The following is a 19,713-nucleotide window of genomic DNA, read 5'->3' as shown; positions in this document are numbered from 1 at the left end:
ATCAGCTGTGTTTTGTTTCTCTGGGAAAGCGTGGTTAAAGACGTTTGATTTGGCTATCGTTGTTTGTTTTGTTATTCCCGATCATTTTTGTTCTATGTTTTTTTTTAGGCGTGGTCAGAGACGTTAGTTCTGGTCTTACTGTATGTTTTTGTTTGATTTTAGACGGCGTACGCATCCGTTTAAAAAATTTTAAGCAAGAGTTTGTCGTAAAGAAGAAGCCACGGTGGCGATACCCCAAACATAAACGAGTTTCGATACAGTTAGATAACAAAAGATTGTAGAGTCTACAGAAGCTAAAAAGACGATGGCGTGGTTAAGTAGTAGTGGGCGGAGGCTAATGGTTAAAGTAAGTGGGGATGACAATGTTGCGGTAGATGTCGATAGCGTATTGTTTGCGCACGGTGACGACCATATCGTCCGTCAGCTCCGCCATATGCGGGTCTGGATCCCCATTAGCATGCATTTCCATGAACTTGACACTCAAAGGCCCGCAATCCCCCCCGCTGTGGTTGATGTATATCTCCTGTCGGCGTTGATATGTAAATGGGCGAGAACCATCGAACTGTGAAGGTGAGTTGGTGGTCAGTTTGCTGATGACGAATGGGAGCATCTCAAGAACTGGTTGTAGGGCAACTTTCACCTTTCTTTCGCTGTAGAGAGTTAAGAATGGGTCTAGGACCTCAACATGGCTCAATGGGAGATTGATAGCTAGGCCGACCCAGTGTCTGTCATCCCATATCATTGGTGCGTAGATGGTGTGGATGTTGCTAACCCATTTCTGGCCTGGTAGTAGAACAAGTTTGGACAACTGTGAATCCCAGCGAAACATATCCTTGTCAACAGCGGCATTGAATTGTCTCCATTTCTTCTGTATGTAAGAAGTGAGCCATGGGGTAACGAAGAGGCTGTTTTCCTTGGCTAAAACGTTTTTGTGCGACACACCAGTCATGTACATTAGGACTTCCATTTGCTGCAAACATTGTTGTCGAGACATTTTTTTTTACTCTGTTAGATATAGAGTGCAAAACAAGCTGAAGTTGCAGTCCAAGATAACGTACCGTGCTGTCTGTCCATTGCCCTGGAGTTGCTAGCTCTATCAGTGATGAGTTTGTGAAGGCTGTTGTGTATGGGTTGATGTGGAGGCTGCATTTTTTTCGGTCACGTGTTTAGTGGTCAATGTTGTAAAGCAAAAAGCGATAACATATTTCAGTCGTAGGCAGGTTACTTTCATATCTTTGTGGTTATGAAGAGTTTCTAGAAAGAACTCCCATAGTTGTGGTTGAATGGGAGGGAAAAGCATTGTGGCGGGGACTGTGGGTGAGTTCTTCAGCAGGCGTGCCAGCTCTTGCTCTTGCACAGAGGGGGAGTGATCTGGTTTTGGTTTAGAGGGTGAGGAGTCGCTGACGCATATAAGATCAGACGTAGCTTCAAGCAACGTTCCAGAGTTTGCCTGCAAGGACCAAACTGGTTAGTAGGATAAGACATTTTGTAGACGTAAGAATTGTCATTGTTTTGATCCTTACTTGAACTGATTGGCTGCTTGTGGTAGTATGGTTGGAAGTGGCTTGTGAGGCGAACGCATTCACAGTCGATGCGTGTGCAGTAAAGCCTAGCTGGGAGGGGGTTTTCATTGGGGCCGGTTTGCGAACTTCGTTGATTCTGGTAGGTTTAGAGGAGATGAGTAGGGCGCTTTGGGTGGAGGGATATAGTCGTGGAGGTGCGGACGAAACTTGTAGCTCGTGGGTCTGTGAGGGCTTTGTAGGTGTTTTGTGGGTTATTTGGAGTTTGGTTTTGGTATGAGTAGACTGTTTGTCTGTGGAGCTGTTTGCAGTTATTTGGTGAAGAGGATTCTGGTTTGGTTTAGAGGCTTGGTGGGGACGTTGAGGACTTGAGGTTGTTTCTGCTGGTTCAATAGAGCCGATGACGCTGCTGATGATGAAGTCTGCATCATCGGTTGTTGTCTCATTAATTCCTGCTGAAAAACGCTGGGCGTTGTACTGGCTCTCAACTGGAGAAATGGGTGTTGGAGGTGGCGATCGAGAGAAGGAGTGGATGGGTTCTTGTGGTCGACAGGGAGGTGGTAGTACCTTCAAAAAAAAATGTAAGGCTTTTGGTATTATGAGGTGGTTGTAGGAATCGACAGAACTTTGGGTATGTTTTTCCAAACTATATTACCTTGGTTGCTTGTTCCGAGGAAGCGCCTTGCTTTGGCTGGCGGGAGCTTATGATTTCCTGAAACGGGTAAACGGTCTCGTGTGTTAGGAAGCGCTAGAACGTGCATACTTGCGTGACTTAGTATTACCTGTAGCATTTGAGCAATGGTTGCTTCTCTTGAGTTGGTGAGGGCCGGTGATTGAGGATCTTGTGATTGAGTAGAGTTTTCCACGTATCCGGCGGAGAGCTGGTCGTGCCCAGATGGTTGGGAGCTTGTGGTTACCTAACACAGCATGTTGAGATTAAGTTGTAGGAGTTAACGGTAGGCAATGTATGTGACTGGCCATTCGGAATATATGTTCTACCTGTTGATTTTCATCATCTGCAGTGTTCTTGTCTGGTTGTGTAGGGCTAGAAGCTGGCCGCTGTCCATTGTTGGTTTCTTGCGGGCTCATGTCCTGGTCCTATACGAAAGCGTAGTATGTTTAGTGGCCACTGGGGGTACATAAAAGTGCACGGTGGTTGTAGTGTACCTTAGTAAACTTTGATTTTCCTTTACGCAGCGTTGGTGTCATCGAAGTCAATTTACAGCCCGGCTTCCTGTGGCGTTTCTTCAGTTTCAATTTGAGACGCCGATTATCTGACTGCAGCTGAGCTAACAAACTGTCGTGTTCTCTGATTTTGGCTGCTAACCACTCGTTCGTAGGTGCCCCCGCGGCAGCATCAGATTTGAAGTAGTTTGAGATCCTCCTTTGTTTGCGTGATGATGATGGTCCTTTTGTTGGAGCTTTGTTTACTTTGAGAGCATGTTTCCTGGGGACTGTTTGCTTCCTGTGAACCGTTTGGACCGCAGGGCTGAAAAAGAACTCAGGGTTGGATGTATCGCCGCCAGGCCAGTCGGTGGGCTTGAATTTATTGCCACATGCGATCAGGTTCTCCATATAACAGACTCGCTCGTCGTAAGTTTCGCCTCCCCACGATGGTGCATTTGGAGACAGTGGTATCAGTGATGTTACAGACAGCTGCATTGGGCAAACGGTTAGTGTCTGCAGTGCAGAACAATTACTAGTTTTTAAAAGCATAGATTGCACAACTAACCTGTGGGTTCACTTCGACTGTGAGGAAATCTTCAAGGTGTATAGAGCCATGTGGTGGTAGGTGACCTTCTTCTAGGTCTAGCAATTTGAGGGTGTAGTGTGGTGCTGGTATTTTGGCCGCAAGCAGTGGAATTGCTTTAAATGCCACAAGCTGGAGCGCTAGAGGGAATCCCGTGAGTCTGTAGGTTGTCTGTTGAAGAATCTGAGCTAGCGCTGCCACGGGGTTTTCAGCATTTGTGGGTGGTTTCATGCAGGTAATGGTTTTGAGAAAAGACTCACGGCCCCAGGGGAAGTTAAAAAAGTCTTCAAGGTTGTCGACCATACGCACATAGTGTAGAGTAGGCTTGGCAACTTGTTTGTGAGCGATAAGCACACCGTCGACAATCATGATGAGTGCGAGTCGAAGCCTCTTGTCTTTGGGAATGGTTTGGTCAGTCTCAAGCATGTGCCCAATGTCAGCTATAGTAATGTGCGAGTCAGTCCCAAGTAGTTTGCGCCATAGAGGGTCCTTAGCAGGGTTTCTGATGTTGAATGAAGGTGTTTCATAGTCTGCGGGGAAAGGACCACAAGGGAGACCTGTGACAGTGTGGAATTCAGCAAGGGAGAACCGGAAGGGAGATCCACCAACAACTGGCCAGAGCGTATACTCCTGAAGGGGCAAAATCTGTCTGCACAAAAGGCTGTGGAGAAGCTTGTGCGAGACAGGGGACTGGCGAGCAGGGATTTCGAAGAGGCGACCAAAGCAAGAGTTCCTTATGATCTCAAACTCGTCTGAGCCGCGAAGGACATGACTGAGGAAACAAAGTATGTCGGGTTTGGAATATACGTTTAAACGTTTCATTGGGAAACGGTTTGTTGCGAAGAGCCGTTCCGGAAGCCGGCGCTCTGGCCGGGAACACACACCAGTTTCTCCACCTCCAGTTAAAGGAAACTAGTTAGAATTAAAGTTAGTTCAAAAAAAATGCGAGAGATCAGAGTAGGAGATACGTACCAGTCATTGTTCGTCGGAGAATGGGTCAATGTCGAGGCGGCGACAAAGACAGCGTGGTTCTGTAGCTGAGCCGCGGAGAACACAAACAATTAGGGTTAGGAGGAACCTGGAATGGAGAGCTTGAGAATATGAAAGTGGGATGAGTAATCGGAGATTCAGGGGATTACGCCGTGAAACTGATTTGGGAGATGAATGAACGACATCTAGGGTTAGGATAGAGAGGATAAAATTATGTGAGGTAAAAAATTAGAAAAAATGCCGTTAATACAAGTTAACTAAACTAGAGGTGTAAAAGTGTTAACTAAACTAGAGGTACTAAACTAGAGTTGGGTTTTCAGTTTGTAGGGTAGTTAAGTCATTTTAGCCCAATAAAATACTCTACAAGTAGAGAGTATGTCTATGTGATATGGAAGAAGGAAAAAGTATGTGTAACTGTAAAATTTTCTTAGTTCTGGCGCCTAAAATTTTAACAACACTCCTTTAAATCATTGTAATAAAAGATTCAAAAGTTCCCTAAACTATACTATATAGTATCTAAAAAGAAAACAATATAATTTCTCCTTGTTTAGATTCAGTTTGGAAACACTGTAGAATAATGATATCACAATATTTAATGCGATTCCGTCAGCTATTCCCTCACACAACCAAAATTGTTTCCCCATCTTAGTCAAATTTTATTTGGACCATATATAAATTGTATTAATTAATGTACCTGTCAATGATAGTGTACAATAATTTCGATTATAATGAAGTGGGTGGTTCTAAATAGAAAACAATTAAATACGGACGAAACCCTTCAGATACTATTGCCGTAAGATTTTTTTTTTTTTTGTAACTGAAGATTTATTATATTATGGATACATATATACACCAAATGTCTATATATTCAAACAAAATGCGTCTTTTTCCAACCACAAAAACGTCTATACGTCGAAATTAAGAACCAAAATTATAAGTTTGCCACGAATATTTGAGTTAGTCTTCCAGTTAATACTTAAATATTCCATTAAAATATATAAATTAGCTGGAAGCAATAGTTTTTCAATATATAGTTCTATAGATGAAAAGTCAATCGGTTTTGGCAAAAAAAATATTAATGTGAAAAAATCGATTTTCTGTAAGTTTCTTACGATGCCTGTATTTGTTAACATCCAGTTAGAGCACCCACAACCACAGCTCCTTAACAATAAATCCTTAACAATAAATTATTATAATAATATGTAGGGCCCAAATATTTAAGAATTTGTGCTACAATTGTCTCTTGAAGTCCCAATTTAAGGATTTCTTTTCTGACAGCCTCTTCACTGTGCGCGGGCTCCACCGCCGCGTGGGAGCCCGCGATTGGCCAATCTTTTTATTTTTTTATTTTTTTTTAAATTTGGATGAAAAAAAAAGAAAAAAAATAAAATATTCTAAAAATTGTTGTTAAGGATTTGTTTTTAAGGATTTATGGTTGTGGATGCTCTTAGCATGAAAATATAAAACCAATTTAACTAACGAAATTTTCAAATTTGATATGCATATATAGAGGGAGGCAGCTGTAGACACTTAACCTAATGTGCCATGACCAGGGGCGGATCCATTAAGGGCACAGGGGGGTCAGCTGACCCCACTAAAATATACATAAAATTTGTTTTGTTTAATAAACAAGAGAAAATCGTCAGTTTTAGTGGTGTTAGTTGCTGTTTTGACACCAGTGAACTCAGGTTCAATTCTTCAGTTGACCCCGTTATGAATATTTTTTTCCCTATTTCTATAAAAATTACGGCCCATAGAGCAATGTTTGAGTAGACTTACAGCCCACACAACATTTGAAATACGTATTGTATTTATATATTAACGAAAACAATACATTTTCTGTAGAATAAAAATTACTTTTATATCTTTGCTATAATATTAATATATTATGACCCCGGTAAAAATAGTTTCTGGATCCGCCACTGGCCATGACGCCGAGCCGTGGACTGACCCGACTTACACGGGAGACTTGTTTGATAAAGTCTAATTTCATAAACCAGTGATATGGCTTTTCTAATTAGCAAACAGTTTAAGTTTTTAAAATTGTCAGTTGACCTAAATTAAAATATATGAATAATAATTAATCACTAGTTACTACAATTGCTTACAAATCAATGTGCTATGTGATAATCCATGATGTCATACGATTTGAAAAGCTACCATTTGTACTAAAATATGTGATTAATTTTTCATTCGTCGACATTATATAATAAAAGTTTTTTTAATCAAGCCCCATTACAATATATATACTCTTTTTTTTCGTAGTCCTTTATCAGGTAGTTTCTAATTTGATGAGCTCATTGATTTTCCGTTGTATTTATATCAGTGAATATAGATTACAAGTGTGTGCTATGATGATCAGGTTTACGTATAGGCATAGTTGAGCGTTATCAGGCTCGCCAATGGAGTCACATTGAATGCCAGTGATTTGTTGATTTAGGGCTTAAGTGCAATTTTAAAAAAATCAAACGTGATTCATGCGTTAGCGGATGCGTCTCAACCTCGGTACATCGTTAAATATCACTTTTAATTTTTTTTGTTCACTATATGGTGCATATATCTGCTTATTTAATAATTTGTTCTTTTGAAAATTCTGTCTATTGACTTTATACTTATTTAGTTAACTCAAAATAACATTAATGTGTCCTGACTTTGATTTCCCAAGATAAATATAAATTTTAACTTTGTCGTAAAAAGCAAACAAATCAATCGTGGTTCCTGATAACCCATGTTATCATTTACATTGGACTAATAGATAATCTCTGTTTTGCAAGCCACTTTGAAGTTTTGATTGAACCTAGAATATAATATTTCAATTAGTTCTTTAATTGTTAATCAGATTTGAGATGAATGTTTAGAAATTTAACAAATTAAAATAAACTTTCTTAATTTCTTGCAAGGTCATCATATTAATTTCTTGCAAGGTCATCATATTAAAATTTTCGTATATAGAGAAACGTAATCTTGAGTTAGCCAATTGTCAATCGGCATTCGATTTATAAAACAGTTAGGTGTTTATGTAACTAGATCGGAATGGTTTGGTTGAACTTACATGTACAAGTAAAAATGTCGTATTCAAGAAAAAAAAACTAAGACTTAAAGACTTCTGAGTCAACTTCTCGCGTGCCCCAAATATGAAATGTCAAATCTCCTATGGGCTTCTAGAGTCTTCTATACCCCTATTTCATAATTTTTTTTTTGATTATAATCCAAACTCCCAAATAAAATCCTTCCCGGTTATCAAAACTAAATCCTAACCCCCCTATGGATTAGTGAACCCATGGGTAAATATTTAAATTCTATATTTTTCAAATTCAGAAAAAAATATTTTAAAATCGTTTTTAATTATATTTTGATGATTTTTTCGAAAATATGGAAAACAACGTTTTTGGATTTTTGAAATATTTTTATCAAATTCTATAAATCAAATAAAAAATATTAACGTTTCCATTTTAATTTAATGATTTTTCGTTTGACATATAAAATTAAAAGAAGAAAAAGGTCCTTTTGAGATTGTGTTATGAGATATAGGGGTATGAGAGGATTTGTCTCACTTCTACGTAAGGCATCCGATCTTTGGAGTTAAAACTCATGAAATTTAATACTAAATTTTGTGTAACTAAAAAGAAACTTAATATCAATACTTTTGAATTTAGTTTGATTTCGATTGACAATAGAGTAACACAAACAGTGGAGACAAAATTCACAATCATATTATAAAAATAATAATTAGTTCCAATATTAATGCGCTTTTGTAATTCCACAATTTTTGTTGCTAAGAATTCTTTTTTTTTTTTGGGTTCTATAATCAAACAAAGGGACAATGAGTTTCCTTTTCCGTGACAGTGTGAATCTAAAATGACTAGCGGGTCCCACTTTGTTTGAGAATATTCTTCCCTCTTCAATCTAGATCGAGATTCCTTGGTCGATAACGTATGTTACACTTGGACAGATCATCTCTTCAAGAAACATTTCAAAAAAAATTTGACAAAGAAAAGTCATCGATTTTTTTGTTCACCAAAAGTCATTGATTTTCTCTGGTGGAAGTTAATTAACTTAATCATTCAATGACGTATAACCAGATAATTTAATCATTTTTTGTTAGTTTGTTTGTCGAAGAAACCTTGAGGAGTACAATAGCAAAATCATATTTGTGATTTAAATATTACGATATATCATTTGATCACAAACAAATTACGATCAATGTTATAACTATAAATTCATTACATACAATAGTTTTTCCCAGTTCACATAAAAAATTATTGCTATCTACATCAATTATACACACTTAAACATATATTTACACAATACTAATATATAATTAACTACATTTATATGTTTAATATGATAATATACGTTAACTAATATGAGTTATGTATCTAAACACTATAACCATGTTTTCTAATATCATAGGTAAATAACCCGTGCAACTCATTTTATAAAAAAAAATGCAACATTAATTGGATATTGTAATAAATATATGTTGACTTATGTTGTATGAAATTTCTCATTTATAATATTATTTTTGAATTTCCAGGTGAGTTTTATATAACTCAAACACAATAATTTAATAAAATCAACAATAAATTATGGTTTTACTTTTTTTTTTGAAATTATTAATCGCTTTTATTGGATCTTTAAATTGTAATTAGGATAATGTGGTATTGAGATATAAATGCTCTAGAACTCTGTAGGTTTCTCAATGAAAATTTCTAAATTTAGGCTAAAATCAAAAATAACAAATAGAGTTATGGGTCCGGTCCGCCGTCTATAATTTATTCTATTCTATTTTCTTCTCCTCCCTGCATTCTGCCTTGATTATAGAGTTGAAATCGCCATTTTCGTTTTCTAGAAAATTTCTACCATTTCAGTTTGTTGAAATTTCTCCCACTGAATTCCAACTCGAAGTAAAACAGGCATGCATCATTATATGTGTTTTTAAAAATATATATATTTGAAAATCATTTAACAATGAATTTCTTCAATTTTTAGTCTAGTGATTTGTCAATGTCCACAATTTCTTATATATATGAATAATGATTGCAATTGTTGATAACCAAACACTGTAATGTTTAGCTAAGGGTTATAATGGTTAACATCAAAAGTTACAATGATTTAACCAATGGAAATTTTGGGACGAAAATATATATTTAGACATTTAGGTAACTTTTAATCTCATGCAATCCTCAGGATCAAAAACAAATTGCTAGGAGGAAAAACACTTCTTTAGACATTTTGACAAGCATTTTTAAACCAATGTAATCCTTAAAATGAAAAGACACAATGTTAAAATGTTTTTTTTTTTTGAAAAGGCACAATGTTAAAATGTTAAGAACATAGTTAAAATCAATGTAATTTTTAAGATGAAAAACACATTGTTAAGATGAAAAGTTACACCTTTGATATTTATGTGGATACATCTAGACATTTTGATAACTTCTTTTAACAAATGAAAATTTTAAGATGAAAAGACACATCCTTATACATTTTAAATACTTCTTTTAAACCAATATAATTCCTATAGTGAAAAGACACAATGTTTAGATGAAAATATACATAGCCATATATTTGACAACAATTTTTAAATCAATGCAATTTTAAGATGAAAAGACACATTGTTAGGATGAAAAGTTACAACCTTTGACATTTAGTTGAATACATCTTTAGACATTTTGATAACTTCTTTTAACAAATTCAATCTTTAGGATGAAGAGACACATCCTCATACATTTTCTTGTAAACCCATGCAATGGGTAGGATAGGATGAAAACACATATATTTAGACATTTTGATAAACTTTTTTAAACTAATTCAATTTTGAGGATTAAAAGATAAATTCTTAAAATGAAAAGGTATAACTTATACATTTTGACAACTTCTTTTAAACCAGTGCAATTATTAAGATGAAAATACATAATGTGAAAATGAATGTTACATTTAGACATTTTTAATATCAGTTTTTAAACTATGAAATTTTAGGATGAAAAGATATATTGTTATAAGATGAAAAGATACATACTTATACATTTCAAAACTTATTTAAAACTGATGCAACGCTTAAGATGAAATGACACAACACAATATTAGAATTAAAAGTTACATTTTAGACATTTAAATAAATTTTTAAAACCAATACAATTTTTATGATGAAAAATATTTCTTTATATCAATATAACAGATTTATCAGAAAAAATAAAGATACATATTTTTATTTTGATAATTATTTTAAAACAATATCTATACTATATTAAAAAGGATATATGAGCTCCATTGAGCCTATCCACCTCAGCATAAAAAATCAACCAATCATATGTCTCTATTATGTCATGTCATCACTCCACACTAGCAATTGGGTTGAATTATATGGGCTCTTCAGTTTTGGTTATGGCCCAAAGCCTACCTTTCTCCTTCGTCTCTACACGCGGCTCCGATTCTTCTTCTCTATGGCGATCGTTTCCACTCTCCTCAGCTCTCCGTTACTTTGTAATAATCAACACCGACTCTGAATGATTGATCCATGATCCATGTTTTATTAAATTCCAAGTCTGATGGGCTTCGTTTCTAATATGACCTTATATTTTCAGAATTGGCCAGTTTTGATATTAGGGTTAACCAATTTTCATCTCCGTCGTTGTTATTGATTGAGTCACAGCGTGAGTTTTGTTTACGTTCTTTCGTCTTCTTCCCAACAGTCCTAGGAGCTACCAGTTACAGATCCATCCTCTTTAATTTCTTCTTAAATCTTTCTTCCACGATTCACCATGAATAAGAGAGCTTTAGTCATCCAAAGCGGTGGAATCTATTTTTAAAAATGTAAGCTTTCTTTCTATGAGAACCATCCACTATTCGGTTTACACACACCAATATACTTACTTCCTAACACAACAATCTTTTTGTCTGACTTGAAGACCAGATGATGGTCCTCCACCGTTCATGTGAGGGTGCTCTGTTTCTCGGAGGCCAGAAACGTCCGATGCGGTGGCAAATTCATAGGAGTGGATATTCTGCTTCTGGATTCACAGGTTTATTATGCTCCTCCGCTTGAGTTCATACATCAAAACTACAGTTTTTTTTCATTACATTTTTAACGTTTCTGTGTGTTGAATCATTATTTTCCAGTTTTCCTATTTATATCTTTGTTTAATATATTTTGAATAAGACTAATTAAAACCGTTTATTGATTGTTCTAAAAATTTTGGGTTTCTGATTATAACCGCTTGAATTCATAACTCTGATTCAGACAGCGCGTATGGACAAATTAAAACCGCTTGAGTTCATAATTTTGATTCAGATCTGCAGATTAAATCGGTTTTGTTGGTATTTTATCCCAGATCTGCTCTCTGTATCATTTTCATTGCAGTGGAAGCGGCCGATGTGTTATTGAAGAATGTTAAACTTCGACGCGTATATCGTATTCAAGTGTACCAAGCATAATATTGGTAAAAATTCTACTCCCTATTTTCTTATTGTTTTCCATTAGCTATTATGATGAAGACCATCATCTGTCCGCTAACACATTTGTCAACATTTCTGTTTTCATATTTCAGAAATTATTTATTTCAAAAGTTCAATTGATCCATATAATATAATATTATACTGCCACATGCATACTAAAACACACATAAAGAAAGTGAAACGTCATGGTTAACTTGAATATTGACAGGTGTGTTACATATGAAGCACTATATATAAGTTAATCAGTAGAAGTTGGTTTAGTTATGTGTGTGATCAATGATTGTTTGTTCACTTTTCTTACACATGAGTGTGACAACTGTTAGCGTGAGTGTTATCCATCTTGAAACTGCACTCTGTTTTATCATTTGCGTGTCATATGGTTTGTGATGCTTTGAAGTAAAGGGAAGGAACATTATGAAAGCATTTTCAACTTTCACTACTGAAATTATCGATCGCATATAAGTCTATTTAAGAAGAACAAAATCAATTGTTGTGTTCCGTGTTTCTGATATGATTTTGTAGGTACGGTGCAAATACAGCATAGGCGACAAACAGACAAACGCATGGCTTGGAGCAGCAGGGCATGCTCTTAGAACGGAGTGGACATTTTTCAAGATCAGACAAGCTCTCCCAAATAGTGTGTTTAACTGATGTCTAAAACCGCAATTAAAACGGCAGCCTCATAAAAGAAAAAGGGGAATAGAGCTATTTTTTAATCAACAGAGAAAAATAGTTATAAGTGGATGTTGTGTTGTTTGTACATCAGTTTCATTGCCTTGGTGCAAAAGCAATACCAATTAAAAAAATTAGGGTTTTGGTTATTGTTGTTGGGGCATGTGTTTAGGCTTCTTTTATAATCAATAGATTTTTGCAAACATAGATACAATTTTTAATATTGGGTATGCTTGGTCAGTGAGAATGATCATTTTGTTGTATGTTATGCTGCTGTGTTTGTATAATCTTTCCTTAAGTTGTTGTTATTACACGGGAGAATAGTTCGTTTAAACATAAAAACCCCATCAACCCATCATATCCTTCTAAAGTACTACAGATTGGACTATTTGTCTCTCACTTTGTCATGTCACATCCTCTATTTGTTTTTACAAAATGATTTTTTAACTTTTTACTTAAACAATTATAAGCAAAAATATTTTTTAGTGAAATATATTATTTATATAAAATATAATTATATTTTTTATTTACATAATAGTTTGTAAAGAAATATTTAGTTTAAATGATATCATAATTTTATAAAATACTAAAATAAATTGGACTGGTTTTCAACTTTCACAAATAAAAAAATATTATTTGCAAACTTAGAAAAGAATATATCAAGAATATTATTTTTTTGGAGATAAAATAGAAAAATACATCGGAGACAAATCCATCTCTATTATGAAATTCCTCTATTGTAGATTAAAAAAAATAGAGTAATACATTGGAGATGATCTAAGGCATGGCCGACGTAAATAATCGACGTTGAGATTTCAGTTTTTTTCTGATTCTTACTATTCTAATGTTTCAATATAATTTAAATATTCCTTTTGTTTTATAATATAATGGTTTAAAAGTATTTTTTGTTTCACTATATAAATTGTTTTTGTAACTTTATATTTATTGGATATTGTGTTGCTAATTAAATTATGTAAATACTGTGTAATTGATTAAATTTATATATTAAATGACAGTTTTATAAAGTAAAAATTTTAAATATTACAGATTTTAATTAAAACTGATTACATTTTGAAACAGATAGAGTAATCTATAAACTAACTCTATATAGATATGAGGACAAAATTGTAAAGTGGTCTCACCTTGAATTTCTCTTATTTTGTGCATTCCTAATTGGAAAGAGATAATCAACATCTAATATTATGTTACTCTCAGTATATTAGAAATGGTCGAACCGTAAACCAATTAAGGATGATGTAAGAAAGACATAAATATGTATTTTCAGTTATCACAAATATAAAATCAATTGACAACAACTTAATTATGTCCAGCGTAAGACAATAGAGAAGAGTTTACATGCCTTTAATATTATAATATCTCACTATATTAGTGGTTAAATCAGTTTTCTCTAGCACAAATACTCACTCTATTCTTGGAGTTTAAGCTTTTCTATCTGATGATATTAGTAGTTTGATCCAAAAAAAAAGAAACGGTCGAACTGTACATTGTAATTGGAGAAAGAAAACAAACAAAAATCAACCGAAGACTTTTAAGGTATATGAAACAAAAATTAGAAATAGCAATTCTCTGTAATTAAAAAATAAGGCAATAAAATTGTAAAAATACAAATAAAACAAAAAATATACACAGAAAGAAATATTTAGTAAAATAAATTCATAATATAATTTCCATAACTGATAGTGCTCAATTACACTAAAAAGTTTAAATTTACAACATACACAGTTTTATTTACATCTTTAAACCTATTATCTAATTAAATTGATTCTAAAACAAATGCCAGCATGAAGAGTTAGAAAATATATGATAAAATATAATACATAACGCTAAATATACATTATCACTGATCACTAAAAAATCATGTTAGTAGTAATGAAAATGAAATGACAACACATTTATTAAAACCATAGAACGACACACAACAAGGTGTTATTAAATATACAAACTACAAATTAAATATGCTCAACGCAAACACACATAAAAATGAGACATCATATTTGGATATATGTAAATAAATAATTTTAAATATATTATATTCTTGATAATTTAAAAATTATTTAAAAAGAAACTAAATTATTAAAAAATAATATACAAATAAAACTAAAGCAATATTTTGTAACGTCAAAATAATAAATGAATAAAAAATATATTATGTTAATAAAATAGATTTTAGATTTTAAAGACTTCTAATTCATGTAATATTACAAAATTCAAAAAAAAATTATTACAATTAATATTTTACCATTAGATATATTAAAATAATATTCTAGATCGATATTCAATTATCAGTTTTCAACTATTACACGTAAAAAAATATTAGTAAGTACGCTTTTTTTAAAAGGGGGTTTTATATTGTAAGTAGGTTAATGGAGTACTTTTTCTTTTCGTGAATTTATTCGAGATGAGATTCCGATCTTTTAAACTAAGATAATATATGTTCTAGCCATAATTATATTTTTTTACATAACTCTAAAATCTCGCACTTGATTCTTCATATTTTATTAGTTAATTGTGTTACATATAGTAGAAATACTTATTTCAAACTAAAAGTATAAAAAAATCAAATTTAAAAATTAGTTATATATAATTTAATATATAAAAATTTACATACAAATAAAAATGATAAATATAACAAATTTAAATATATTATCCGCGCGTAGCGCGGAAAAAAGATCTAGTATCCCCTAAAATTAACATACACATATATTATTTAACAAATACTACTCAATTTTAGTAAGAAATTTTTGGAATATTTTAACTATGTTTTAAAACTAATTAAAAAACACAAATTTTAGAACAATAGATTTTAGAGATGATGTTGAAAAGACACAAATCTAATTTGATAATTTATTTTCAACAAATGCAATTTTTAGGATGAAACAACACAACCTTTGACATTAATTGAGATTGCTATTATACATAGATAGAAAATTTGGTTTCAAAACCTAGTAACTTAGTATTGAAAAATAGACTTGATTAAATTAAAAAAAAATTGGAAAGAACCAATAAAAAATCTGAATTAGTTAACATATATCGGTTAAATTTGTTTTCTATTTGTAATGGTCTGTTTTACAATATTGAACTGCCAAGTCCCTACGTTGGTTTCACCATTCCAGCAAAAAATATATGATTATGGTGTTAAAACGTAAAATATGTTAGTTAATATGTGATCATATTAATTATACAGTTCGTGTAATTATAAGTGCTATAATATTATTTAGATATATGATTATACGATGGTTTATACTTGGTGTACAATCATTTTTCCATTTATATATTCCCTTGCATTTTTGTATTCACAAAGTACATGCCAATCACTAAAAACCGTAACCGCATATTGCAAGTAGTTAAAAGATTTGGCAGATTCCGTCTCTAATTCAATAATGTTGTTAAACATTACGTCACAACTTTTATAGTAATTAATTAACTACGAATTTAATTGGTTAAGCCGGAATCAAAAGTCAACCCTAAGCATCCTCTTCATTCTTTTAATAGACACAAGAGACAACAATTTTTCTTATTCGAATCTTGCTTTCCTTCTAAGGTCTCTCAACATGTCTGGAGCTATAACATGCTCCGCAGCCGAACTCTCCGCTCTGCTCGGCCCCAACGCCACGGCCGCGGCTAACTACATCTGCGGCCAACTAGGCACCGTCAACAACAAGTTCACCGATGCAGCCTACGCTATAGACAACACCTACCTCCTTTTCTCGGCTTACCTCGTCTTCGCCATGCAGCTCGGCTTTGCCATGCTATGTGCTGGCTCCGTTAGAGCCAAGAATACAATGAACATCATGCTCACCAATGTCCTTGACGCTGCAGCCGGAGGAATCTCTTACTATCTCTTTGGTTACGCCTTCGCTTTTGGCGAGTCCTCCGGTGGATTCATTGGAATACACAACTTTGGTCTTAAAAACTACCCCACTTCTACCTCGGACTACTCCTTCTTCCTATACCAATGGGCGTTTGCAATCGCAGCCGCTGGGATTACAAGCGGATCAATAGCTGAGAGGACTCAGTTTGTGGCGTACTTGATATACTCTTCTTTTTTAACTGGTTTTGTTTACCCGGTCGTGGCGCACTGGTTCTGGTCCCCGGACGGATGGGCTAGTCCCTTCCTTTCAGAAAACCGCTTGTTTGGTACCGGAGCCATTGACTTTGCTGGCTCCGGTGTTGTTCATATGGTTGGTGGTATTGCTGGATTATGGGGTGCCCTTATTGAAGGTCCTAGAATCGGCCGGTTCGAGGAAGGGGGCCGCGCTATTGCTCTGCGCGGCCACTCTGCCTCGCTTGTCGTCTTAGGAACCTTCTTACTCTGGTTCGGTTGGTATGGTTTCAACCCCGGTTCCTTCACCAAGATCCTTATTCCGTACGAGTCTGGTTCCAACTACGGCCAGTGGAGCGGAATTGGCCGGACAGCGGTTACAACCACGCTCTCCGGATGTACTGCGGCTCTAACAACGCTCTTCGGCAAACGCTTCTTATCAGGTCACTGGATGGTATCTGACGTTTGCAACGGGTTACTTGGTGGGTTTGCGGCCATAACCGCAGGTTGCTCTGTGGTAGAGCCATGGGCAGCGATTGTCTGCGGCTTCATTGCTTCCATCGTCCTTATCGGATGCAACAAGCTCGCAGAGCTCTTAAAGTATGATGATCCGCTTGAGGCCGCACAGCTACACGGAGGGTGCGGTGCATGGGGGTTGATATTTGTAGGACTTTTTGCAAATGAGAAATATGTAAACGAGGTATACGGAGCCAGCCCAGGAAGGCATTACGGACTGTTTATGGGTGGAGGAGGGAAGCTATTGGGAGCACAGCTGGTTCAGATAGTTGTGATTGTGGGATGGGTTAGTGCCACAATGGGAACACTCTTCTTCATCCTTAAACAGCTCAATTTGCTAAGGATCTCGGCGAATGATGAGATGAGAGGAATGGATATAGCACGTCACGGTGGTTTTGCCTATATATACCATGATAATGATGATGAGTCAATTCAGTTTCCGGGAATGACCCCTGGATCTCCTTTACCTCGCCGTTCTGATCCTCCAGCTCTTTGATTTTCATGTTTTTTTGTAATTTTATTCCCGTTAAGATGTTTGGGGGTTTGCATTTGAAATACAAATTGCTTTGTTTGTATCTATTTTGTTTCGAGTGATCTATTATCTATGTATGTGTTTATATGTTTCTTCTTTCGGTTCCGTTTTCCGATTTCTATTATTATTTGACTTGTTCAATGCTTTTCTCTTTCTTGAAACTAATACTGGATGAACACGACCATTGCTACAATAGAAAGAAGTTTGGGTCAAAAAAATTATTTACCAAAAAAAAAGATAAACTACCCACGTACGTTGAATACTCTCTCCTCTGCATGTATACTAATTTTATTTTCATGTTTTTCTTTTAACTCTTATGCGTTTCTTTCTTCTTTTGCCTCCACTTAGAGAAAAGGGGAACTTGACATAACTTTTTCGCTCGTGCCTCCCCATTGCTGGTAGCTGAGTCTCACTCTTTTTTTCTTAAAGTTCCCCTATTATAATAATTTAAGCTTTATAATTTTTTGCAGTCATCAAGTATTAGTGGAATAGAAACGCATGGCCACCAACATTTACAAACCTCCGATCAAACAGAAGCATCTTTCTTAGAAATTAATTTTAATGTACTTAAATATATATCATCTAAAACATATTGGATGTAATAATAAATTATAGAATTTCTACAAAATAACTTATAAAAATTCACGCGTATTACCATATTTCAAAAATTAAAAATAGAATACCAAAATAGACTAATGAGTATAGATAAGTTGGTGGGACCCACAATAAGAACAAATCCTAGCCATATATACAAATTAAAAGAGTACTTATCTACAGAGAATAACCATAAAAAGTCACAACAATATATATCTATATCTATATCTATATATATATATATATAATTAACCCTTTGACAAAAAAAATATATCTATATATAAACCTTAAACGTAGGGAGGGGTGTGAGGGGAGCTTAAGATGTGCAGTAGTAACGTGGAAGAAGAGAAAATAAGAAGAAGCAGAAAGAGAAGAGGAGACTGCAGAACATTCTGCGAGGAACCGACTTACCGGACTCGGTGTTCTATATGTGGAATAACAGATGTGCTTGTCTACTGTGCTGCGGACGCCAAGTTCTTCTGCCAAGGATGCGACATAAGGGAACACTCCTCTAACTATTGGTCTTGGAGGCACGTGCGCCGCATGCTTTGTACGGTTTGCCAGTGTTTCAATCGCACTTTATTGATCGAAAATTTCCGCTACACTTTACCAGAGTTGACCATCCCAATTGAAGTACCACAAGCCGAAGTTGAATTAATCGATGAGCCAAGCGATCTTCTTGATTCCGATGAAGATTAATACTCTGTTTTGTTCTTTATTATAACAAGTGGATGAAAATAGCTTTAGGGTTTTGTTTTTGGGTCAATGAGGGTAATTTAAGCATATTGTTTGACTTTGTTCAAAAAAAAAAAGCATATTGTTTGACATGAATCTTTTGTTGATTTCATTTGATCATTATCAAATACGAGGTTGTTAATTTTATTTATCAATTGACTCTAGACGATGAATGTGCTTAAGGCACAATTTCCATGAATGATTTACATTAAATTTATTTCACCATAAGTATAAATAACATATCACCAAGTTTATCATTTACTGACTTTCCAAAAGAATATTATATAAGATTTTCAAAAAGAAGCCAGTATCTCTTTTCCCCAAATCATAAAGTATCTTTTCGGTGTTAAAATTGCTAAATCTATATTTTAAGTTAAAACTAGATTTTGATCCGCATTTAGAAAGCGCGAATTTGTTTTTTAAATTTAATAATTTTTAACCCGTACCAAATTGAAAAAATAAAACTAAACTTGAACCAAAATTTATAAATAACCGAACATATCATATATATCTAGAACCAAGATAAATAGATACCTGAATTTTTAAAATACAAATTATATACCTACAAATATTAATTATATGTAATTTTTAAATAACCAAATATCTTAAATATACTATTTATAAGCTGAATTATCCAATAAAAACAAATTACTCAAACATTTTTTTCAAATATTAAAAAGAATATCTTAATAAGTCCTGAACATTCAGTCTAATTTTCCACTAAAATGAACCAAAACACCAATAAGTGGTATCCACAGTCAAACCAGTAAACGCAGTTACCATATATAATATAGTTTTAATTTAATAAAAATCTATTATTTAAAATCTTTTAAAATCTAAAACTCATATTAACTCGTGAATCTATACCAGATGACATTGTAAAAAT

The 19,713-nt window shown here is 34.3% G+C and overlaps 2 protein-coding genes and 1 long non-coding RNA gene across 5 annotated transcripts; all 3 read left to right on the top strand.

The window, feature by feature from the left end:
• The first annotated feature begins 6,389 nt into the window (after nt 1-6,389).
• On the top strand, nt 6,390-12,650 carry LOC106446702. Of its 3 annotated transcripts, none has more exons than XR_007338300.1 (4): nt 6,390-11,073; nt 11,169-11,282; nt 11,592-11,699; nt 12,238-12,650. It is a non-coding gene; the product is annotated as an uncharacterized LOC106446702 (long non-coding RNA). The 3 variants fall into 3 exon arrangements; XR_007338298.1 differs by having other exon boundaries at nt 9,158-11,073; nt 11,174-11,282; nt 11,621-11,699; XR_007338299.1 differs by having other exon boundaries at nt 9,161-11,073; nt 11,621-11,699.
• A 3,140-nt stretch (nt 12,651-15,790) lies between these two features.
• Nucleotides 15,791-17,619, top strand: LOC106414281 (putative ammonium transporter 1 member 5). The gene has a single exon (XM_013854963.3). It carries the CDS (start codon nt 15,960-15,962, stop codon nt 17,460-17,462), a length of 1,503 nt encoding a protein of 500 aa, XP_013710417.2. The 5' UTR covers nt 15,791-15,959; the 3' UTR covers nt 17,463-17,619.
• Nucleotides 17,620-18,413: 794 nt separating this feature from the next.
• LOC125607184 (B-box domain protein 31-like) lies at nt 18,414-18,791 on the top strand. The gene has a single exon (XM_048777020.1). The coding sequence runs from the start codon at nt 18,414-18,416 to the stop codon at nt 18,789-18,791; it is 378 nt and encodes a 125-aa protein (XP_048632977.1).
• Nucleotides 18,792-19,713: the final 922 nt, after the last annotated feature.

The sequence above is a fragment of the Brassica napus genome, chromosome A3 (genome assembly GCF_020379485.1).
Source record: "Brassica napus cultivar Da-Ae chromosome A3, Da-Ae, whole genome shotgun sequence".
Taxonomy (NCBI): domain Eukaryota; kingdom Viridiplantae; phylum Streptophyta; class Magnoliopsida; order Brassicales; family Brassicaceae; genus Brassica; species Brassica napus.
Note: the sequence above shows the minus strand (reverse complement) of the source record. Positions and strands in the feature narration are given on the sequence as shown.

Coding starts and splice junctions, on each gene's coding strand:
- LOC125607184 (XM_048777020.1), top strand. CDS start 18,414: ATGTGCAGTAGTAACGTGGAAGAAGAGAAAATAAGAAGAAGCAGAAAG.
- LOC106414281 (XM_013854963.3), top strand. CDS start 15,960: ATGTCTGGAGCTATAACATGCTCCGCAGCCGAACTCTCCGCTCTGCTC.